The 26,050-nt window shown below is 41.6% G+C and overlaps 1 protein-coding gene across 4 annotated transcripts in view; it reads right to left on the minus strand.

The window, feature by feature from the left end:
• Positions 1-13,030: 13,030 nt before the first annotated feature.
• The window catches only part of LOC119972303 (KH domain-containing, RNA-binding, signal transduction-associated protein 3-like), a 246,043-nt gene continuing 233,023 nt past the window's right edge, over positions 13,031-26,050 (minus strand). For 3 of the 4 annotated variants that reach the window (XM_038808792.1, XM_038808791.1, XM_038808793.1), the window contains one exon: positions 23,168-23,863. In XM_038808792.1, the coding sequence (XP_038664720.1) occupies positions 23,763-23,863 (101 nt within the window). In that variant the 3' untranslated portion in view covers positions 23,168-23,762. Of the gene's footprint in view, positions 13,223-22,224; positions 22,289-23,167; positions 23,864-26,050 lie in introns of those variants that run through there. The other variant, XR_005462031.1, reaches the window with a different exon arrangement.

Genomic DNA, 26,050 nt, shown 5'->3' on the forward strand with positions numbered 1-26,050 from the left:
CAGGGACACCATATGCTCCCCCCCACCCCCGCCCTCCTGTAATTATCCCTTCCCACTTACCTGAGGCCGTCTAAGTGATGGCCCATGATTCAATCGCCTCTAGATACTTAAATGTTTGCTCTCCTAGCACTGTGGCAGCAACACCAGACTGGACCTCTATATTTAATGGACAGCCTTTAACAAAAAGGACTATTTCAATGGGGGTGCCTTGCTTAACTTCACCATGTTGCGCTTATAGACTTTGAGCTTCTCTTCTGGGTCCTCCTCAAGCTTATTCATGTATGTCGCCGATGTCTTCTTGGGAACTGGATGTATTCTGCCTGACGATGCATATGGCTTGTATATGGCCTTTTCTATTAGATCTGAAACAAATGAAGTCTTATATTTGCATCTGTCTTGGGATTGTCTCACTCACAACGATAACAACCATCTAGACCCTATGACTGACGGTCACGTTTCCATTCCTCAGGCTCCGCTGCACCCTCACTACGCGTACTTCGAGCGGCCTCCATTTCCCATCATAACAGATTTACCTCGCTTTGCACGCCTTGCCGTTCAAAAGCACTTTGTTCAGCGCTTTTAGTCGCTTGAGCCAACTCAATCGCTTTGACTAAGGACATTCTGGTTTCTGCCAGCAATTTGTTCTGAATATTCAAGTTGTTGATACTGCAGAAAAAATGGTCAAGTAACATATCACTGAGAGGCAGCCCAAATTCACAATGTTCAGACATCTGCCAAGCCTGGCTACAACAACGGTCACTGTTTCACCAGGACCCTTAATGGCTGAATGTAATTTATAGCACTGCATTATAATGGAAGACAGAGGATTGCAGTGGTTTCTCACTAGTTGCACTAATTGATCGAAGGATTTGGTGTCCGGGGCCTCTGGAGATATTAGGCTTCTCATGATGCTTCCAATGTTCAACCTCCAAATTGACTAGATCAATTTTCCAGAATAGTGGCATAGATATTGAACTGGAAGCAGTTCAAAGGTTTAGAAACATAGAAAATAGAAGCAGGAGGAGGCCATTTGGCCCTTCGAGTCTGCTCTGCCATTCATTATGATCATGGCTGATCATCCAGTTCAATACCTTGATCCCATCTTCCCCCCCATATCCCTTGATCACTTTGATCACTAAGAGCTTTATCTAATTCCTTCTTGAAATGATATAACATTTTGGCCCCAACTCCTTTCTTTGGTAGCAAATTCCACAGATTCACCACTCGCTGGATGAATAAGTGTCTCCTCAACTCAGTGCTAAAATGTTTATCCCTTATTTCTCAAACTATGACCCCTAGTTCTGGACACCCCCATCAATGGGAACATTCTTTCTGAATCTACCCTGTCTAATCCTGTTAGAATTTTGTTAATCAGACTAATACCTGGAATGTGTGGGTTGTCTTACAGGAAAAGGCTGGACAGATTGACTTATATCTGCAGGAGTTTAGAAGAATAAGAGGTGACGTAATCGAAACATATATGATCCTGAGGGGATTTGACATGGTGGAAAGGATGTTCCTTCTTGTGGGAGAATCTAGAGCTCGGGATCACTGTTTCAAAATAAGGGTTTGCTCATTTAAGGCAGAGGTGAGGAAAATATATTCTCTCAGAGGTGTGAGACTTTGGAATTCTCTTTCTCAAAAGGGGGTCAAGGTAAAGTGAATATCTTTAAAGCAGAGGTAGATAGATTCTTGATGAAGGGGTGAAAGTTTATCAGGGTCAGGCAGGAATATGACGTTAAAATTAATTCAACCATGATCGTATTGAATGGTGGAGCAAGCTGGAGGGGCCAAGTGACCTCCTGCTCCCAATGTGTACGTTGGTTCAGCAGTTGAGGAACTGATGGGAAACCCACTATGTTTCTGAAGGGGGTGCCTAAAGGAATTAATTGTATGTCGGGCACTTCACTGGCCAGCTTCAGGCCTTTCTTGGGATTCAGGCCCCCAGGGGCACAAAGACCACTCGCCAAGTGTTTAACCCATTCAGAGGCTGGCAACTCCCCATGATAGGCAGCTCCACCAGGAATAGTGGGTGCTGCTGGTAATGCGCCACTCGAGGCCCAGGTGAATTATGGACCCAAGTCCAAAGGCGGGTAAGGGCAAGATGGGGGTCACAGGAGAGGGAGGATGTTGGAATCCAGGGCAGGGGAAGTAGCATTCAGTGTCCATTTCCCTGCCTGATGTTGGCAACTTTAATCAGACACTTCGCTAAGGTGAACGCTCACCTTCAGAGGTCTCACCATGACAACTAATGACTTGTTGGCTTTCTTGAGGCAAGGGAAAGCTGTGTTACTCCTACTTAGTCCCTGAGTCACCATTAAATTCCAGTGGTTAATTGGTGTCAATTTGCTCAATAATGAGCCTAATTAACAATCCACTTCAAGCAAGTTTCCCCTATGCCCTGTTTCTACCTTCAACTTCATTGTGGGAGATTTTCCTGCAGCTACAAGACAGATGTGCAGCCTCTCCCACAATTGTATTTAAGTTTATCATTCCGTGATTGCCATCTTCCAAGGAAATCTGGATTTTGATGCCCTGAGTTACTGACCAAGTTAAAATGTTCCTAGTCGGTTGTGACTTTCATGATACATTGAGCCCTATTTGGATATTCATTTTATATTGGTTTATTGAATCAGCTCATAGATAAAAAGGTAAAATGTAACTGATGCTGGAAATGCTAAGGAGGTTGGGCAGCATCTCTGGAGATAGAAACCGCCTGACCTGCTATTTCCAACATTTTGAATGGTATTGAATGCAGGCGACAGATGGTGAGGGCACTGTGTCACTGCTATTGTGGAAGGCCCAGCATTTTATGCGCCTCTCAGACACTTAGCTGGACAGAGATGGCCTTCCCTGGGATCTAGAAAGTCAAGGTGGAAATCCCACCCTCGAGAGCTGTTACAGCATAAATTCATGAAGATGATGGACATTTTTGTTTGTTAAAGCATAGAATATGACCAATTCATCTTGACAAAATGGTGTTGAAGTGGTCAGGTAATTTATTTTGCAATTTCTGTAGAGGCAGGGATTAATTTCATGTCGGGATATACTTCTAGGAAAGCATTAAAATTTACATGACTTTTTGGAGGCTCTTTCATTAAAAAGTCATCAGATTGCAAGTTACTATTGCCTGGGCATTTTCAGAAATTCAAATGTAATAGTTGCCCCAGACTGGGGGTCTGCAAATTTGAAATCCAGCAATAAAGGCGTGAAGGAACCAATTTGTCCCAACAAGTTGTGAATGGCCATTATTCACCCCCATTGTGTGTCAAATTGCTCAGGTATCAACTCAGTGTGTGGACAATTGGAACATTGATGCTGTTGTCACGTGACAGAAACAGGCTTTATAGAGCAGATCTCTTATTATTCTGAAAACAACCCAGTGAAGCCAATGTTAGAAAAAAGAACCTCAAAGGAAAGAGATCTTGTCCTAAGAAGAAACTAAATATGAATTAAAAAAGTAAGCTGTGGCAAAGAAGTGGATCCTTTCTTTTACCCGCAATTATAATTTTGATTCAGGGGTTCAACCATAGCTTTCGACTAGAAGAAGCCAAATACCTGTTATTGCTTGGATTGAACCATTGTGAATTCATAATCATCAACCTCTGACCATCATTTTTCCTTCAGAGAACCAATGACCATCTTGAAAAAACAGCATAATAGTGACTTTTCAACTCTTCTTATAGGTATCAGCGCTTGCTATCTTTTTTTTCTTAGCATCAGTTTTGTGTTTGTGTCCTGTGTGGATGAGTTTTGTTTTGTGATTTCACTGCAGGTGGCGCACAAATGAAAATGTATCCTTTCCAGGGACAGTCAAGTATTTGAGGCATTTGTCCCATGTTGTTTGCTACTGGCAATGCGGTTGGCTTTGTATCCTTGATTCATGATATCCGTGCATGCAGTGCAGTCACTTGTGAATGGGCAATGCCCCCCCCCCCCCACCCCCGTTTGCAAGCAATCACTCGCTTCTTACCTCCTGCTCCCCTCTCAATCATATGGTCCACCATGCCAAAGTAACCCTAACCTTTTCTGCTGAGAGTTTATCACCCTGATTCTTTCTTTCTATTTGAGCTTAATTACACAGCCTGTTCTTGAAAGTCACGGCACTCAAGGGGTTAAAACATTCCTCAAAATTAAATTTTATTTCAGACAGTCCAGAGGTAGGAAAATATGGGAATTACCCCACCTTTCTCCCCTGTCTGTAACAGAGCTGCCAACCAGTCAAGAGACCACCAGACATAACCAGCAAGAATGGTGGCTGCTGCTACTAATGTGCCAAAGTCAAAAATGATGACAGAAAGAGGGTAATGGGGGAGGAGTAGTGGCAAAGACAAGCGGTTTGTCTCCCAGCTGGCCCTCTACCTTCCCAATGCCAGGTCCTTCGATTAGACACAAAATACCTGGGGTTTGCTTTTTAGGCTTCCTTCATGGTGAGTCCACACCCGCCACTGGTTGTACACCAGATTGGCAGCTATTTACTTATATCTTCATATTGTATTCTCATTCGAAGATCAGCCCTTCTTCTGGAGATTGCATAATGGATCAGTGCCAAAGGGAATACACTGTATATCCTGTATACCCCTGGACTGGGATTGAGATTGCACAAACTCATTTAGACTTATTACCACTCAATAATAAATGCTATTTTTCACATCATATTATTCTGTATTGCATCACGTTCAACTGAGGTGAAAGGTCATATTGGACTGACAAAAGTTAATAAATTACAATGAATTAACAAGAAGTAATTTCATCTATTATTATTGATTCACAGAACATGGGTGTTGCAGGCAAGGATTTAATTTTTTTTTAAATTCCTTTCTCAGAGTTACAAATATAATGCAAAGACAGGGCAAAACCATAATCCATCTCCTTGCTTGCTCCAAAAAACAATTCAAATTGAATCCAATTCATGGTCCCCACAAGAGAGACACACTAGATAAAGCAGATAAGAACAGGCATTATATGACTGATCTCGGGCATGTTCCTCATTGGCATTTATTACCCTATCCTTAAGAAGATGATGGTGGTCTTCTTCTCGAACTATGGATACAAATAAAATGGCTTGCTGGACCACTACAGAGAACAGTTCCGTGTTGGTGTAGGACTGATGCCACAAATAATCCAGATTGCGTCAGGACTGCAGGTTCTCGCCCGAAAGGACATTCATGAATTTTTCAGGTTTTTACAACAATCTCACAGCTTTTTAAAATCAAATTACGAAACAGTGGCACAACTAGTACCATACTGTACCCCTTCCTAGGTCAGGCAAATTTATGTCAGTTGTTTTGGCCTAATCCCTCCCAATGTCATTGACCAATTTGAGAATCGGTTAACTCGGCACAAACCAGGAATTTCCTGGCCTGCACAGCACACCAGTTCTTCCAATGTGACTAATACTTACTCTAGGAAAAATGTACAGAGGTCTGGAACTCAACTAATATTTTCGGCTATTTTAATTTGGGCAATCAGTACTTTTACATGTCATGTGATGCCATTCAGACCGAACAGAGATCAATACAAGATTTATATACTTAAATAACACTGCATTTCATGGAGGTGAGTGCTGTTCATGAATCAGCAAGTAGTGTTAAATTGAATCCTAAATTAGCAGAACTGTTGAAAGAGAAAACATAAATACCGGAAATGAGGAATATAATTAGCTAAAATTATGGACCTCAGTTAAATCAGCACACAAATGAAAATGCTAGAAGTTTTTGGTCCAAATTTGCTGATCAAATAATGGTGAGTTTAAAGTGCATATTATTCTTACTGTGTAAATCATCCAGTGGGGGCAGCACTGCTGCCTCAGGAGGCCAAGGACCTGGGTTCAATTCCTGCCCCGGGTCATTGTCCGCACGGAGTTTGCACATTCTCCCCTTGTCTGCGTGGGTCCCACCACAACAACCCAAAAAGATGTGCAGGGTCGGTGGTTTGGTCACGCTAAATTGTCCTTTAATTGAAAAAAAATAATTGGGTACTCTAAATTTATTTTTAAAAAGTAAATCATCCAGTGATGTGGCGAGGTAGAGAAGGCCTACATGTTGTGAATTGCCCAAAATTGCTATTTTGTGGTACTGTACCATTAGCCATAATCAACCTCCCAAATGAGTTTCAAGTAATTGCTGGATATATTAAGTATTAATTACTGTTTGCACTCTTTAAATAACTTGTGTTGATATGAGGGCACTCCATTTTGGAAGCCCAGCAAAAGGACAGAGTGGAGCTGAATAATCAAAGTCAGTGATATCCCGATGACCTGATCCAATTCTCTCCTCACCCCACAATTTACAGTATTGTGATTGACAAGTTACATGAAATGAAAATCACTTGTCACAAGTAGGCTTCAAATGAAGTTACTGTGAAAAGCCCCTAGTCGCCACATTCCAATGCTTGTTCGGGGAGGCTGGTACGGGAATTGAACCGTGCTGCTGGCCTGCTTTAAAAGCCAGCTATTTAGCCCTGTGCTAAACCAGCCCCATAAGCATGGACCCTTGCTTTCCCCCATCACAATCCTACCCATATGCCTTCCTCTTATGGCATACCCAAGGACTGCAACATGTCCATCCAGTGGTGAAATAAAAGAGCGGAAAGAGCAGATAGGGTTGACGAAGAAACATTGTCATTCACCTTCACTCTTGTTCAGATACAACCCGTACTCATACTGCATAGAGGTGGCACCTGAAATGGAGTGACACCAGGCAGCAGTAGCCTGCACCAAGGGGAAATGCCAGCTTGATTATTTGACATCTGTATGCAACATGGAATTGGTCAATTTACAAGTTTTAATTGGAATACTTATTATGCGGTTGTTTTTATGATCACATTGTGGTCAAGTGGGTGCTGTGAAGGCCTATAACAGAAGGAAGATAAAGTATAGAACGGTTGGTGAGTGGGGAAATCTGCATTTGTGTGTGTTTATTGGTCTCCCAACACAATGAATCATAGTCTCCTCATTTGGTGTCCTATGAATAGTTGGTAGTACGGGTTATGTCCTCATGATGTGCATGAAGCAGCAAACCACAAATGTTGCCATGTGCTCCGGGAATTACTGTAGAGCTCTGACATAGCAATCCAAGTCTAGTGTAAGCACCCAAATGGTCTGCTCTGTCACATTTTGTGTGACAGTATGGGTTTTATTTATGCATGCTGCGTGTGTATTGGTTGCCACCAACAGATAGCCCCCGTTATCCAATAGCCACCCTTTGGTTTGTCATGATGATCATACAAAGAACAGCACAGGAACAGGCCCTTCAGCCCTCCATCCTGCGCCAATCATGCCTGCCTAAACTAAAACCATCTCCACATCCGGGATCCGTATACCTGTGTTTCCATCCTATTCATGTATTTGTCAAGATGCCTACAGTAACTGAATCCGCCTCCCAGGCAGCACGTTCCAGGCACTCACCTCCTTCTTCAGTAAAAAACTTGCCTCGCACATCTCATGACAGCATTATGATTGCTACCTACATATGTTGAATGTGGTTGTACACCAGCTGAACATTACGTTGCTTTCAGTTGCAACACACTTCTGAATTAACATGTGGAATTATCCTGCACCATGGTAAGTCTGTAATCCTTGTGAAGTTGTGCACTTGTTGTGCCCCCTCTTCTTTTGACAGCTCTCTTGTGGTATACAAATGTCCTCACTAACGTTCATTTCCCTTTCTCCTCTACACCCATGTCTGGGAGCAGTAGTTTGTAAAGTATCTTTGAAGTCAGGACAAAGTCTTGCAGACTTTAACAACTTAAAGCAACTGCAGAAAGCACAATTGCAACAGGAATTAGTTGAAATCAATCAACAATGCCAATAGTGAAGGTGGTTGCCAAGTTGAGGGCAAATAGTGCATAAAGAATAATTGAGAGAGGAGCAATGATAAAAGATATCAAAGAATTTAAGTATAATAATAATAATCTTTATTAGTGTCACAAGTAGGCTTACATTAACACTGCAATGACGTTACTGTGAAAATTCCTTAGTCGCCACACTACGGCGCCTGTTCGGGTACAGAGGGAGAATTCAAAATGTCTAATTCACCTAACAACATGTCTTTTGGGAGGAAACTGAAATGCTCGGAAGAAACCCATGCAGACACAAGGAGAACGTGCAGACTCCCCAGACATTGACCCAAGCTGGGAATTGAAGTAGGATCCCTGGTGCTGTGAAGCAACAGTGCTAACCACTGTGCTACCATGCCGCCATATAATTGAGTTGCAAATGTAACAAGAGGATCTCACAGATGCTAAAAGAGCTTAGTCCATTGCGAGAATGGTACTCAATATCTGGCTAGGTTTGGGATATGTACAGGAAAGAGCTGTTTGTTGCCAGGAATTATTTGGTGCTAATTATTAGTTTTAAGAATGGAGGTGATGTAAGAATTACATCTGCATGCATATATTACAGGTTAACTGAAAAGATTCCATGTTTTTCTTAATATTCAAAGATTATGGAAAGTGAATACATGGGAATTATTCACCTCATTGCAGTATATACAAAATGGAATAATGGTAAGTAATTTACATTTTAAAATATACTGCATGTGTTGAGATACAGCTGCAGAAAAGAAAATTCCTCAGATTAGCTGACCAAGTGAAAGACACCAAATCAAGAAATAAAGTGTTGTCAAAAGCTCATTTAGCACATGTTTGGCTAAAGACTTTCCATAGCTGAAACATCAATTATGAAAGAAAAATGGTGCAGCTCATTTCAAAAACATTAAAAAGATAAAAATACTAAGACAGTTTTGGTTTACTGGCGAAATATGAATCGAGGGCATCACTGGATATTACATTATCTGAGACCTGCTTTGAACACAATTTAGAAACTGGGTTAAGTGGAGATGCCATGTTATATATGCCTGTTAAGAGTACCTTCCAACAGAGCCTGGTGATCAACTAGCCTTGCTCTGTTGCCACTTGCTCTTTTTTGCCAATACTTGGAATAGTCCAGGATATCTAGGAACTGTTAGCTCTCTACATAGACTAGGCTCAGGACCTGTGTGTTAACATTCAGCTGGTAACTTTCCAATTAGATCTTAATCCCTTTTCAACACTTCCTGAAGTCGATTAGGTGATAATTGTTTTGCTACAGATTGCCAATTACTTGTAAAAATTGTTGGCTCCTCCCCAAGGTCAGACAAAAACCCAGCCGGAAATAACTGACTTGTCTTCCATCAAGAAGCAATATGTAGTGGACTCCATGATGAAAAAGAATTGCAGGGAAGCTGTAAGTACTGCACCTTTCAATTAGTTTCTTTTTAGCAAATTTGCAACATTAATACCGTTGAGATTTCTCCTTATTCACCATTCATCTCGGCATAAACAATTTATCCTGCAGCAACAAAGGTCCCAATCCAATTCCATCCTCGATTAAAGAGATCTCACCAACCGTTAAATTTACTTAATTAGTGTTCACCAAATCTCATATTTAATTACTACATGCCAATATAATAATTATTTCTAACAGTTGCTTATCATAGCAGAAATGGACAGACGTTTCACTTATACGTAGCACAATACATCTATTTATTGAATATGTGGGGCAAGTTGATGTACATTGCTGAAATATTCATAGATGAGAAAGAATATACAAGGTGGAAATCTTAAATAAACAAAATTGTTAATGCCACAAATACGGGATGAGCAAGCATTATGGGCAGCACGGTAGCATAGTGGTTAGCATCAATGCTTCACAGCTCCAGGGTCCCAGGTTCGGTTCCCGGCTGGGTCACTGTCTGTGCGGAGTCTGCACGTCCTCCCCGTGTGTGCGTGGGTTTCCTCCGGGTGCTCTGGTTTCCTCCCACAGTCCAAAGATGTGCGGGTTAGGTGGATTGGCCATGCTAAATTGCCCGTAGTGTCCTAAAAAGTAAGGTTAAGGGGGAGTTGTTGGGTTACGGGTATAGGGTGGATACGTGAGTTTGAGTAGGGTGATCCTTGCTCAGCACAACATCAAGGGCCTGTTCTGTGCTGTACTGTTCTAAATTATATCATAAGAATTTGAATAGTTTTTTGTAAATTTAGAGTACCCAATTATTTTTTCCCCCCCAATTAAGGGGCAATTTAGCGTGGCAAATTCACCTACCCTGCATTTCTTTTTGGGTTGTGGGGGTGAGACCCACGCAGACACTGGGAGAATGTCTCAAACTCCACAAGGACAGTGATCCAGGGCCGGGATCAAACCTGGATCCTCAGCGCCATGAGTGCTAACTACTGCGTCACTGCTGCCCCATAAGAATTGGAGTTTAATTTGCAACTGGCATTTGTTACTAGTGGTATGAAATAGATTGCGTCTTGTGGAACATTGGTCAATAATAGTCAGGAACATTACACAAGCAGGCAACAGCTTGTGTTTGTGAGATGTGTGAAAAGACTTTCATTCAATTTAAACCCTTCCCATATTACTGAGATAAGGTTAACTATGCATTCAGTACAGGTTCCGAATACTAATGGCCGGTAATTAGGAGTTCAGCATCCATTGAGGGGAAATCAAGTTCTGCCACTACAGCATTTTGTTTGACACAGACCAATAAGAGGCCGACCAATACCAGGACAAAATCAAAGCCTCGAGAGGCAGCAACTGGAAGAAGAATCTCGGCAAAAAATTAATTGTTCAAAGCCTGGAGCTTATACACTTGGCCCCTGTCCCCAGAAGACTAAACGCTGCTTCAATACGAGCATCTCCCCTCGAGAGACAGATATTGGCCAGAAATTGCAGTAAATAGCATGGAGTTCTGCTTATTCAGTATCATTTATGTTCAATAAGTAGGTATTATGCAAGTGACAAGATCTATCCAAAAGAGTAGTCGAATTTTCATGGTCTTTATCATGAGAGCAAATATACAGATAGGGTTTCAAGGCCTCATTTTCCTCAACTACATGGTCTGGTATCATATGAAAACAAGCAGTATTCTAATGGAAAATTTAGATACGTTTAAACACGCAAGTTCAAGAAACGCAGAAGTTGTACTTTCCTCCAATTTAAAAAAATTCTTTAGTTTCTAGATCTATATAATTAACTTTGCAAGTCAGTGTCTGGATTTGGCGTGACTTCGGACATTGTTGGTTGTTTGTCTCTGCAGTGTTGTATTGAGAGATGGTGAGTGGAGACGAGGAAAGGAAATTAGAATGGGGATCAGTATGCTCTTATCCACTAAGGCCAACACTGACAAAAGCCTGTTTCCCTTTAGCTGTAGTTGGCAAGTGGTTTGTTTGTAAAGCTGGGCTAAAGCAACATATGCAAAACCAAAACTTCAGTAAATAATCAATGGACTTTACTCCTTAATTGTCACCTGCCATCAACTCATGAGGAATAATCATTATTCTAGTGCTGGCTAATGCCAGGCAAAGCAATTCAGTTCAAAATGCTTCATCAAAGGACATTGACTATCTTCAGTCAGATATTGAGACATGAGGTATAACGTCTGGTCAGCTTCCAAAACTAGTCTAGGAAACAAATTATGCAACTTCACAATTAATGCCAGTTAGTATTTTTTTTTTACACAAAAATGTTGGATGAAAGAGCCCAGAGCATGAACTCATCTCCATTGCTGCTTTCAAGCACCACCCCATACACATAGGGTAGCATGGTAGCACATTGCTTCACTGCTCCAGGGTCCCAGGTTCGATTCCCGGCTTGGGTGACTGTCTGTGCGGAGTTTGCACTTTCTCCTCATGTCAGCGTGGGTTTCCTCCGGGTGCTCCGGTTTCCTCCCACAATCCAAAGATGTGCAGGTTAGGCGGATTGGACATGCTAAATTGCCCTTAGATTCCAAAGAAAAAGTTTAGGTGGGGTTACTGGGATAGGGTGGAGGTGTGGGCTCAGGTATTGTGCTCTTTCCAAGGGCCGTGCAGACTCGATGGGCCGAATGGCCTCCTTCTGCACTACGATACTCTCTTGCATACATCGGAATAGAGAGGCAATTCCCGAACTCATTCTTTCCCACGAACAACTTGTAACTATCCGTTTTTGCACATCAAACATCCCCAATATATTTCACAAAGCAGGAAAGAAAAATCAACATGAAGAGAATGAGAAGAATGAAATGATCAAGTGTAGGATATAGGGTTTGAAGAGCTTTTGAAAAAGAGCAGCAATAAAACCATGGTAGGGTTTAAGATGGTTGTATCACCTGTAAGGAGGAAAGGCTAAGATGTAAAAGTGATTTACAATGATGAGTGCAAGTTATCAACTAAACAGAGATTGTAGGACTCTGATGGAGTGACATAATTGGGTGCCAGTGCAAACGAGTACAGGAGAAAATTGATGATCAGAACTCCGTAAAATAGGATACAGGTAGCAGAGCTTTGGATGAGTAGAGTTCATAAAGATGACAGACGTAACATTGTAGAAGCCAGGTTTGAAAGTGAGAAATCATAGTTGGGTGCTTCAGGAGTGATGCAAGTATGGCAGAATGAGAAATAAATTAATTTGTGTAGACTGGGTATTCTCAGAATGAAATGGAGCTTCTCAACATCTCAGTGAGAAATGGGTTTGGCAGAGATAAAACTACAAATATCATACCTCTCTGCATAATCTACAGAATTTTAGAAGTTAATCCCAAATTTGGTGTCACCCCAAAAAACATGCATGTCTCCAATTCTTTGCAATCCTGGTTACTATCCAGACTTGGCTGTACAATGTTATCAAATTATTGCTTAGGAGAAAGTAAGTTGAGAGATACTTAGCACCAAGACAGGGAGGAAATGAAGACAGTAAATCCTCCCAGTAAAGTGAGCTTAATTGAATTTCGCATTCCTAATTTACTGCATTATTTGCAACATTACATTACAGAAATTCAATACATTTGAGGCTCCTAGTTTTAATTTTAATTGCTTTAGTATTGCTAGATATAAATGCATGTGCACAATTAAAACACCAAACATCCAGATCTGCTCATTTGTAAGAAGTTTTTTGCATCTCTATTTGAGAAAATATATTGTATCAACAAATTTCTAAGTTTGTTATAACTTATAAAATGATTTTCTTAAGTTAATAGAAGAACTAGAGCAAAGTGAGATGAGATTCAATAAATAATGCAAAACACAAGAACTGCTTTAATAAAAAAGTTAAATTTACAGATATATTTACAATTTTAAAATCTTCATCGTTCAATTTATACATGGAAGTAAAAATGAAGCTGGATGTTCATTTCTTTATGATGACTGCATTCTGTGCATGTTGCTTGGCTTCATTCTAACCAGTAGTAGTCAAAAGCACAATCTCCTGTTGAAGGACAGGATAAAGATAATTAATGATCTTTATTTCTGGTACATTTTCAAAGTTCTACTTTTTAGTAAATACAAATCACCTGAAGATATCTTTACCTGCTGCTTTCACCAACTTGAAAACATTCAGACCTTATTCAGAAATCAATTCTTGTATCCTATTTCATGCAATCCTTAAGAAATGCATTCAGTAGTTTGTACAAAATTACTGGTGCATGCATGGTTTGCACCTGACTTTACAAAATCTCCCAAAATATTGGGATGTAAATGTCGTTGATAAGGCCCACATTCATCCCTGAGAAGGCAGCCTTTTTTGTAGAAGTTTGATCCAACTGTGTCTCTTGTTTTTCCAAATGAGAGGACAGTTAGGTGTGGGGCTGACATATATAGGCCAGACCAGGGGCAGCATGTTTCCTTCCCAAAAGGCACACCAGTGAACTAGTCGGACATTTATGACAATCTGAGAGTTTCACAGCCATGTCAGTTTTACTGATATCAGATTATTTCCAGATGTTAAAGAGAATGTGAACTCATAGGGCATAAATGTTGGCTTTGTGCAATAATGTAAGGCATCTTGTAGTGTGAGAGCAGACCTTTTTTGCATCTCTCCCAATTTTAACTTCATTAGAAATGAAAATCAGCACAGGTTCCAATACAGACATAACAGATCAATGACCTACTATGCCATAAATCTTTTATTTTTCTTTCCATATTAAACAAACTGTTGATTCCCCATCATCATTGTGCACTATGTTAAGATCTACCAACTTCTCTGGATTATCAACTCTGGCATTTGGATTATTGATTCAGTAGTGCACGTAAAGCCAGAATTCTTTGGCCATTTGCTGGTGCCACGATTTCCTGATCCCGCCAGCAGCAGACCGCCAGCTGCAAGTTTCCCAGCGGTGTGGGGAGGATTCAATGGGAATTCCTATTGAGAGTGGCAAAAGTAAGTGGCAAAAACAGAGAATCCCGCTGCAGTGAATGGCACACTGCCTCCTGTCGCTGAGAATCATATGGAGGCCAAAGAATCCTGCCCATAGTGTTTATGTGCAATTGCTTTAGAATGTAGAACAAAAAAGTACTATTCTCTGTTCCAAAAAAGCAGGTGGATTCTCCATTGTCCGCCGCTGATATCAGTTTCCTGATCAGGGGGAGAATGGAGTGCAGCCGATAAATGGGATTGGCGCCAGGCGGCAAACCCGTTCCAATGCCCCGATCCTCCAGCAGCGGCAGTAGCAAGCTGCATGACCCGCACAGGCAGGAGGATACACATCATTTCCATCTGATTAACAGGCTGGAAGCCAGAGTCTCCTGCCCCCATTAGCAGAGTCGATGGGCCAAATGGCCTAAATTTGCTCCAATATTTTATGAATTATGCACTGACTCCTACAGGGGGAAATCCTCTGGGTGGAATTTGGTGCAAGTTTTCCCAATGGCACAGTGGGTAGCATTGCTGCCTACGGCGCTGAGGACCTGGGTTTGAATCCCGGCCCTGGGTCACTGTCCATGTGGAGTTTGCACATTCTCCCCATGTCTGTGTGGGTTTCATCCCCGCAACCCAAAGATGTGCAGGGTAGGCGGATTGGCCACGCTAAATTGCCCCTTAATTGGAAAAAATAATTGGGTACTCTAAATTTAAAAAAAAAGTTTGCCCAAGCATGGCCCTGATGGGGTGTATCAATGCATAACCGAGGTGCTCCCAAAATCCATCGGAAGCTTCCACCCCCCGCCCCCAGTAGCGATTCTCCACTGAAGGGAGCACTTGAGTCTCCAGAACAGAGAATCCAACCCATAATAAATCTGCTGCTAAAATCTCAGAACTCCAGATTAGCACTACTGTTTGTGTGAGGAAATGCTCTTTTACATCACCTCTGAACAAACTAGATTTCATTTTAAGGTTATGTGCCCTTGTTCTGGACTCATCCAGAAAATAAAATAATTTCTATCGATCATTTAATCATCCTGATAGATCAACACTTAATCATATACATTCAAAGGAATGCCAGCCTAGTTTATGCAACCTGTCCTCATAATTTACTCAGTATTATTCTGGTGAATCTACGTTGCACCTCTCCAAGACTAATGTATAGTTTCTGACACACAGTGCTCAGAACTGAATGCAAGTACCCCAGATGGAGTATAATCAGAGCTTTCTAAAACGCCAAATGAGAAGGTAGCAGGATCCAAAACTGTGCAGCGTAGGTGGATTGAACATGCTAAATTGCCCCTCAAAGGTGTGCAGATTGGGTGAGGTTACGGTGATGGAGCAGGAGAGTGGGCCTATGTAGGGTGCTTTTTTGAAGGGGTGGTGCAGACTCGACAGGCCGGATGGCCTGCTTCTGCACAGTAAGGATTCTATAAACATGCAAGGTGAAGTTGACTGTTTTTGCCACAATAGTGGTGTTAACCTTATGAAGCATGTTAGCTGCAGGTAAACCTGCAGATGGCACAGCTCTGCATCTAGCTGCCTAGTGTAGCCACTTCTATAAGATTTCTTCTTCCATCTTTGAAAACCCCATTATTTTAATTCCACTCAAAACAATTAGATTCATGCAGTACCTTTTGAAGTAATAAATGTGTCAAGCACTCCACAGCAGTGGTCTAAAACAAAGGTTTGACACTGTGACAGATAATCAAAGGCTTGGTTTTAAGAACTATTTTAAAGGGAGAAAAAAGTTTTCGGGTGGATCCTTCATAGCAGCTGAAGGCTCAGTCGCCAATGGTGCAGCCATTAAAATTGGGGAAGCTTATGTGGCCAGAAGGCGTTGAATCGCGCCCAGGAACTGCACCTAAAATGTACGAAGGGTATCACTGGCCTCATTTACCTATTTAGCTGTCCACAGACATTTCCAATATTTTGACCACCTGTTATGGCTGATGTGCTGTTTATGCAGCCCCAAGGCAAGAATCACAGCAGCTCCAATGTCATAGGGGTGGAGGAGACGTCAGAGATGGGGATGGAGAAAGGCGGAGCTATGAGGGATTTAATAGCAAACATGGGAATTTAAAAAACTAAGATGTTGCTTTACTGGGAACCTAAATAACTCACACTAACTCAAGAATATATCTTTGTCAATACACCAAGGGATTCTCCGTTGGTGGGATCCTCCGTTTCACCACCAGTGCACTTACACCCACGGATTTCCCGACAGCACGGGGTGCCCACAATGGGAAACCCCATTGGTGGGCTGCACCAGAAAATAGATGCAGCGGGACAGAGAATCCCGCCCAATATCTTGCTTTGGGGCTACACAATTAGCACATCAGCCATGGAAGGTGGTCAAAATACTGGAAAATTCTGTGGACAGTTTAAACAGGTAAACCTTAATATGAATAACCAAGAACTGTTCGATGGGTGCAAAACAGATGAAAATCTATTGCAACAGAGACCTGCCCACCTCTCAATTAGTACATCCACTTTGTGCCATTAAATAATCCTAATGTAGGCATATGTTCCATTACAGAAACAAGCAAGTGTCATGTTTAGAGTAAAGGTACTGCTCACTGGGAAGGCAACAAATGCAGGGGACACTTAATGTGAGGCCTGACAAGATGGCAGCATCTTGAGTACAGATGAGACCAAGCTTGAGTGATGCCTCATAGAATCCCTAACGTGTAGAAGGCGGCCATTTGGCCTATCGAGTCTGCAGTGACCCTCTGAATGAGTACCCAAGCCCAAGCCCCTACATTATCCCCATAACCCCACCTAATGTTTTGGACACCTAAGGGACAATTTAGCATGGCTAATCCACCTAACTTGCGCATCTTTGGACTGTGGGTGGAAACCGCAGCACCCAGAGGAATTCAACGCAGACACAGGGAGAACGCGCAAACACCACACAAACCGTCACTCAAGGCCGGTATTGAATCTGAGTCCTTGCCACTGTGAGGCAAGAGTGCTAACCACTGTGCCACCTCCCCAGGGGTGCTCATCTTCATGATCCGCCTGCCCCATGTGTGTTGCAGACCCACTTCTGCAGGCTGATGCTCTCTCATGCTCCTCCTCACAGGCGTTCTGAAAACCTAAGTACACCGGATCCAAGGTTCTCTGCAAGAATCAATTTCAATGCCTTACTGGGCAGAAGCAGGCCATCTGGCCTGTCGAGTCTGCACCACCCCTTCAAAAAAGCACCCTACTTAGGCCTACTCCCCTGCCCCATCCCCATAACCTCACCCAACCTGCACACCTTTGAGGGGCAATTTAGCATGTTCAACCCACCTGCGCTGCACGGTTTTGGATCCTGCTACCTTCTCATTGGCATTTTAGAAAGCTCTGATTATACTCCATCTGGGGTACTTGCATTCAGTTCTGAGAAGTGTGTCAGAAACTATACATTAGTCTTGGAGAGGTGCAACGTAGATTCACCAGAATAATACTGAGTAAATTATGAGGACAGGTTGCATAAACTAGGCTGGCATTCCTTTGAACGTATATGATTAAGTGTTGATCTATTAAGATGATTAAATGATTGATAGTGCAAATAGAAATTATTTTGTTTTCTGGATCAGTCCAGAACAAGTGCACATAACCTTAAAAATAAATCTAGTTTGTTCAGAGGTGATGTAAGGGAGCACTTCCTCACACAAACAGTAGTGCTAATCTGAAGTTCTACGGTTTCAGCAGCATAGCTGCAGAATCAATGGAGGCTTACAAAAAGGGAGACAGATATTTACTTTGGAAGGAGGGTATTAAAGAATCTTTGGAGAGGAGGGATTTACACTGAAAGAATTTTATCGCTAACAAAATGGTGGAGCACCTTGGCCTCTAATTGTACCTGTGAGAGAACACAGAAATTGGTGTGCTCCCCAATGCGTTTGCCAACTTTTCGCATTGGGCTTCAATTACTCTCACCTTACACTGGATTGCTGCCACTCTCTATGGATATCAACTGCAGCCAACACTGACTGGCTGACATGGCATCTCTTTATAGCTGACGAGGCTCTGAAGCACCAGCCTTCATGGGTGCCCATAAGATTTAGATTCCAGTGTAAAACAGCTGGTTAATTGGCTGGGCAACAGGCTCAATCGCCTGTCCTCCTTCAGGAAGCACTGTCTAAAAGCCGCTAGACCAGCTGCTCTGGCAAAATACTAAGGGTCATGAACTGAGTTTCGCTAACCAATGCACTTCCCTACAGTTTCATTGCCTCCCAGCCTGTCTTTCATGATGAGAAAAGATTCTGCCTCAGTTGCTATGAAAATATCAGCCACTGTATTCAGAATATATAGGACTGGACAATTCGGGCCCCAGATGCGTGTTCCTTGGCGGCACGCCATGATGGGATTCTCTACTCCTGCTGCATGTCAATGGGATTTCCCATTGAAGCTCCCCCACACTACTGGTGGAGGTGCGCTGCCGGCGGGAAGAGAGAATCCCAATGGCTGAAAAATCCGTCCATAGTATTTTGGAATATCAGGGAAAAGAAAAAATGTTGTAATTTAACTGAGTAGTTCCGGGGACTGTCCAACAACAATGAAACGAAAATGGCTTACAAGCATCAACTGAACTTGCCCATAAGGTTTTATTTTTTAAAATAAAGGCGTTTCAAAACACTGAAAAAACTCTAATTACTAAAAACAGAACTGAAATTGCATGTAATTGAAAGGTGGTCCAGAACTACAGCAGTGCCATGATTAAAGGACAATACTGTTTGAAAATTGGAACACTGTTTCAGCAATGATTCACTACAGTATAATAAAAATGATGGGGAGTTAGCCATGGTGAAATCCTGAGAAAATATAGCCCCTGGTAATGAGATCAAGAGATGATCTGACGGAGGTGTAAAATAATGAAGAGGATTACTCTGGAATGACTCTTCCTTCTTTCAAGAGATGATGACTCACGTTTTATAATCTTAAGATTTGCATTTGGGCAATTAAACATGAATCAGGGAGAATGTCTCCTGCTCCATCCCTTAGCTGCAGAATCAATAGAGGCTTACAAAAAGGGAGACAGATATTTACTTTGGAAGGAAGGGTATTAAAGAATCTTTGGAGAGTAGGGATTTATACTGAATGAATTGCATCGCTAACAAAACGGTGGAGCAGATTTAAGAAGTTTTTTCCCAGTTTCTATACAGTTCTAAAGCAGAATTTGATGGTTAAGAGCTATCAAGCCTTGTATTAGGGCCCACTTAAATGATTGCACGTACTTGAGCAAGTTGTATGATAAATGCCCATATGAGGTAGGTAAGGAATATTGCAAGAACTGGAGTTCAGTATTGATTTCCTCCATTAAGTACAATTATGAGTCTATCCCTTAGTTTCAAAACACAGGTACAGTGTCTCAAATTCAGCTATCTGAAACCGGACATTTTTAAGCTTCCATGCAGGCATTTTAATTATTATGAGAAGAATTAAATAACTTACTGGCTTTTTTAACTAAGTCCACAACTACTTATCAACTTTGTATATTTGACTTATCCAGTGTAGTGAGCAACTCTTGACCCCACCAGACACGGTTCAGCCTGAACCACCCAACCCAAAAACTGGCAAGATCCGAAATCTGACATGAACTTAGTCCTAGGTCTGCCAGTTTTGAGACATTGTACCTGTATAAGCTGCTAGAAATTCATAAGTCAGTACTTTAAAGGAAACAATTAGCCTTCATTTATATAAGGTTTTACACATTCTCAGGATATGCAAAAGCACTTCACAGCCAAGGGGAATACACCATTAAAGCTTCCTATTCTCCTTCAAATAGTGCCATGGGATACATTCACCTCAACAGGCAGATTTTGCCTTGGTTTAGAATCTTATCTGAGATATGGTACTGTTAAAAATGCAACATTGCTTCAGTACTGCAAATAAAGTATATCTAGATTAAATGTTTAAATCCTGAAGCAGAGCTTGAGCACACAATCTTCTGACTCAAATGGAATCTCACGAGGCGAGTGATACCATACCCTTCATACATTTTAGGTGCAGATCCTGGGCAAGATTCAATGACTTTGTCACGCCCGAATTGGTGACGCGACAAGGCTGTTGTATCTGGCAAGAGGCATCTTGCGAGATTCGTGACATTTCACAAGATTAGTCAGAACCTTGCAAGACGTCGCGATCTAGATCTCGCCCATGCTGGGTGAGATCCAGATATGCATACTCAATGAGCCATTTGGCTCAAAATGTCTGCGCTGGATTCTCCCGGGGGCCAGGAACTAATGGCCTTGCCAGTGAGGCCTGGACCAGGCGCCGTTTAGTACTGGTCCACACAAACGGTGGTCGGTGATAGTGCATGAAAGCCCCTGCCTGTCCTTCTCGCTCCTGGGCACCCAGGCACTGCCCGCCTAAAACTGCCAAAGTGCTTGGGTGGCACTCAGGGTGCCTGGGTGGCAGCGCCAGAGTACCACTGCCAAGAGTCTGGTCCTGATGGGGTGGGGAGCATGACCATGAAAGGGGGGGGGGAAGAGTCCTCAAAGGTTTGGGGGGGCGGGGCTTAGCGACTCCATAGAAGGGTGTCCTTACTTGGTGGGCTGTGGGTAATTCCCAAATGTGTGGGTCCGGGGGGGGGAGGGTGACATCGGGCGGGATTTTTCAGCCTCACCAGCTCAATAGGCCTTTACATTATACAGTCCACGTCCCGACCGTGGCAATCTTGTGGTGGGCGCGCAAACACCAGCGCTATCTCGGAGGAGGCGGTCTTGCCAGCGGGTTCAGCTCCCCAGTGTTGAAAATATTTTTTATTGTGGATTTGACCAGTGGGAAACTCCCTATGGCCCCCAAAATAAGTGTGCTTGAATAGCATGGTGGATCTCACCCAGAAAGCTGACGAGAAACGCTCTGCCAAACTCGCTCCAAAGTGACACAGAAATGTTTTGGTTGAATCAGAACCTACATAAAAAACGTTACCTTGTATTTTCTCTTTGAGATGCTGATTGGAACTATTGTATATTTTGATTTCCAAACTGCAGTTGTTTAAAAAAATGTTTTATCTCTAGTTTATTTCACCCTTCCTAACAGAAGAGCCTGTCCTCACTTATCACTTAATTGTCCAGGATAGCACATTTAAAAAAAAAAATTGTGGCAAATCCCAGACCCAGTCTACCATCTCTGTAGAGCAGTGTTAGAGTATTGCCGATAGTGAATTATGATAGAGTTAGGGAATAATCATACTATACAGGATACCATAGAATGGCTAAACTCCTCATTCATGAGAAAATAATCCTTTGGATGCTGTATACTGACCTGAAAATACTAACTACTTTCATCCGCTTCTTAACTCTCAAAGATCAAACTTCAATCATCCCCAATCTTGTGATTCAAAAAGGCTTACCAAACACAGTTTAATTTTGTGTTGACATGTCTGTTGAGAACGAATTTGTTTTTGTGAATAAGACAGAGGTTGTTTTACCACACTGCCTGGTATTGCTACATTGCAGCATTTTTACATTAACAATATTCAATAACTGAAAAACATGACCCAAATGCTTACCTGTCACTAATATTCATTCAGACATTTACAAATAAACCATTCAATCATTTTATCAACACCATATGTGGATGGTAATAAGCCATGTGGACTAGAAAGACCTCAGGTTATACGTCTAATTTCTGCTGGGTTAATTGATCTCAGCCAGAAATTACCATACAATTATTCTCAACACTACGGAGCTGGAATGGGGATAAATGTTACATCAGTTCCCATTCTTAATTTCTGCTGGAAGATACATGTAAATATATGAACTTTAGTAGTGGATAAGTTGAAACTGACTATAACGTCCCCATTCTCTGTAAAATGTACATTATGGAACTTCTGTGGTATTGATGAATGAGCTTCAGATGTTGGGGTCTACACTCGAACATGAAGAATGACTCCTTAAGAAGTATCCAAACAGCTACACACTAGAATGAGTCAATGTATTCAAAAGAGAAGGAAGGAAAATTAAGGAATACCAGAAACTGTGTTATAGAAGAATGCCTTTTGAACAGTTTGATGACGCTCATTACTCAAAAGGATCAACACATGTAACTATAGGGTCAAGACCTCTGTAGAAACCTACCATAATGTCCAATTCCAGGATCACATTTTAATTCCCATTTGGCCAGGGATGTTAGAAAGAGGTCCTGCAAGTGGAGGGAAAAAAATTATGAACATAAATATATTATGAGCACAATCTAAAGCCAGAATGAAAAAAGAAAACAAAAAAGCCTTATAAAAACATTACCATGCAATGCTAGAAAAAAAAACATTGTTTAGTGTGAATTTATTCTGATTCAAAATCAAACATTAAGCATTTGAGGCTAACTATAACAATATTATAGACAAAGGTTATGTGGTTTTTACACTTTGTTTAACAGGATAGAATTTAAGATCAGCTACTGCTTAGTTTGCAGTTATATAGTTTAGTCTCTACACAATTACAAGATCGATTTATAATTGTTAGGAGTTTAGTAGTACTTGAACCTTTCCATAGTAATTTTTTTTTACTCTAACAGCTTTACAACCTTTCTTTCTTTTAGCGTTTACTGGTTTTAAATGTTAAAGGTAAATTAAGTGATATTAAAATCTACTTGATTCATTTACCTTTGCAACTGAAGACCTTTTAAGGGTTACACATCCACTGCCTCTGACGAATGCCACATTAGTCAAGTCTGTTTGCCTCTAAAAAGCTTTAATTGCTTCCAGCGGAGGATTCATTTAGGTAATTCTCATAAAAATTCCAAAGTGCACTAGTGAAAAAATGCTTAGACAAGATGAAATGCTGATCACATTCTTCATATATTCACTGCTCAGTAGTGTATTTTCAAAGGCCAACAATATGGACTTTGTTTTTTAAAACATCATTCAGGTATATTTCTGTATAGACCTCAAGACAAACTGATGGTTTTTAAAAGAAAATTTTTAAAAGACAAAAATATGTTTACCCGGTTTAAAATATTTTTGTGGATTTATTTGGCTTTAAGAGAATGTATCGAAGTTACTGATATGTCACACACAGCAAGTTTGTTGTTTTTCTCAAAACTTTATTTGTACCAAGCAAGAATAGTCATGTCTTTGATCTCAACACTACAGAATATCTGGAGACTTCAGTTACAAAAGAATACAACTTTACTTGGCATTTGGAGTTTACTGCTGTTTAAGTAAAAGTTTACAAGGGATAATGCTCTAACACAAGCTAAACTTAAAAGTTCAAACCAAAACTTAAAACTAAGTTTGAACAAAAACTAAAAGCAAAACTAAAAAAAAAACATTGATGTTAACTAAATTTGTGTTTACATTTTAAGTGATCTACATTATCAAACCTAGTTTGGTAATAGATTTTTAATGGCTAGTTAAAACTTAAAAAATGTGTTAATCCTGTTTACTTGTTTCCAACAAAGCACATACGATCTTCCCACCCACCTACTTCCAGAGATCAAATAATCTCTTCATCCAAAGATTGAGGACTTCATACAAGAATTCAGAACTGGTTAAACAGATCTGTTGTATTGAAGAAGAAAAAGAACTTTTATATAAAATAACCAATTACTTTTAACAGCGTACATCACTGCAGAAACAGTTAACTGATGATTGTATTTCACAGAATAGATGGTAGGATCAGTATCGTGGTGGATAGGGGTGCTCCCTGTATGCTCCTTTAGGTGCTCTTGCTGGAGGAGCTTTCATCCGTGAATTGGAGTTCGTCCACTCTTCTTGACCTATTGTGGTTATTACAGAGAAACAATCTGCATTAGAACAGTCAAGCAGCCCACAATAATATTCACATAAACTCAGATTCAAAATTGTACTCGTGAATGGCTGTCTTTGAAAAACTATATCATAACAAAGAAAAATCTCCAGCTAATTGCTTTAATGTTCGAGAACAATATTTGTCATTTGGTAATTTATGTGTAGAGCCGGAGGATGTAGGTAGGGTTTTAAATGAATACTTTGTGTCAGTGTTCACTCGTGAGATTGACAGTGTGGAAGGACTATAATAAAATTAGAGAGGTTAACATAGACAGAGGACGTTCTGAGTAGTCTGACAGGCTTAAAAGTAGACAAATCTGCAGGGTCAGATTAAATGTATCCCATGCTGCTGAGTGAGGTAAGTGGGGGTAAATAGCAGGGGTGCTGGCAGTAATTTTCAATTCCTCTCTGGCCACAGGAGAGGTGCTGCTGGACTGGAGGATAGCCAATATGGTAATATTATTCAAGAAGGGAAGAAGAGATAAATCGGGAAACTACAGGCCAGCCAGTCTAACCTCGGAGGTGGGGAAACTATTGGAAGTAATTCTGAGAGACAGGATTAATCTACATTCGGAGAGACAGGGATTAATCAAGAACAGACAGCATTGTTTTGTTCAGGGGAGGTCATGTCTGACCAACTGGATTAAATTTTTCAAAGAGGTGACCAGGTGTGTAGATGAGGGAAATGTATTTGACGTAGTCTACTTGCACTTCAGCAAGGTTTTGATAAGGCCCTACGCTAAGACCACATGGGAGCCAAGGAAATTTGGCAAATTATATCAAGAACTGGCTGAGTGACAGGAAGCAGGGGGTGATAGTCGAGGGGTGTTTTATGACTGAAAGCCTGTGTGTAGTAGGTTCCCTCAGGGATCAGTGTTAAGGTTTTGTTGTTTGTTTTTTATATAAATGATTTGGATATGAATGTAGGAGGTTTGATCAGTAAGTTCGGGGATGATACAAAAATTGGTGGGGTGGTAAAAAGTGAGGAGGTGGATAGCCTTTGATTACGGATAGATGGGCTGATCAGTGGCAAACGGAATTCAATTCGAATAAGTGTGAGGTGAGGCACATGGGCAGGATAAACAAGACAAAGGATACATGATAAACGGCAGGACCCTGAGAAGCACCGAGGATCAGTGGGACCTTGGCGTGCAGGTACATCGGTCCCTTAAATTAGCAGAGCAGGTGGATACAGTGGTTAAGAAGGCATATGGTATACTTGTCTTTACTAGCTGAGGCATAGAGTATAAGAGCAGGAAGGTTACGCTGAAACTGTATAAAATGTTGGTTCAGCTACAGCTAGAATATTGTGTGCAGTTCTGGAATCCACATTTTGGAAGGATGTGATAGCACTGGAAAGAGGAGATTTAGCAGGATATTACCTGGGTTGGAGAGTTTTAGTTACGAAGAAAAATTGGATAGACTTTGACTGGAGCAGAGGAGACGGAGGAGGGACATAATTGAGAAGTATAAAATTTTGAGGGGCATAGATAAAGTAGACACGAAGAAACGTTTTCTCTTGGTGGAGGGATCAATGACTAGGGGGCCTAGATTTAAGGTAAGGGCCAGATTAGAGGGAATGTGAGGGAAAACTTTTTATGTACAGAGAGTGGTGGGAGTTTGGAACTCACTGCCAGAAAGGGTGGTGGATGCAGAGACTCAGATCCTCATAACATTTAACAAGTATTTAGATGTGCACTTGCGATCCCAAGGCATACAAGTCTATGGGCCAAGTGCTGGGAAATGGGATTAGAATAGTTAGGTGGTTGTTTATGACCAGTGCAGACTCGATGGGTTGAAGGGTCTTTTCTGTGCTGTGTGACTTTAGAGGGGGCGATTCTCCCAAATGGAGCCCAAGTGTTCGCACCGATGTGTTTCACGATGACGCGAACCAGGCCCGGGTACGACCAATTCTGTTCCCCACAGAGGGCCAGCACGGCGCTGGAGCGGTTCACACCGCTCCAGCCACCTTTCCTGGCACCAAATGGGTGTCGCGTCAACCTGTGCATGTGCGGGGGACTTCTTTAGCGCACCGGCCCCGACTCAAATGGCATCAGTGTTCAGGGGCCGGCCGTGCAGGGAAGTAGGCCCGGGGGGGTGGGAGAGGGGTGGGGGTGGGGAGGAAAGAGTCCGGCCCGCCCGATCCCGGTGCACCT

This window comes from Scyliorhinus canicula, chromosome 10, assembly GCF_902713615.1.
Source record: "Scyliorhinus canicula chromosome 10, sScyCan1.1, whole genome shotgun sequence".
Classification (NCBI taxonomy): domain Eukaryota; kingdom Metazoa; phylum Chordata; class Chondrichthyes; order Carcharhiniformes; family Scyliorhinidae; genus Scyliorhinus; species Scyliorhinus canicula.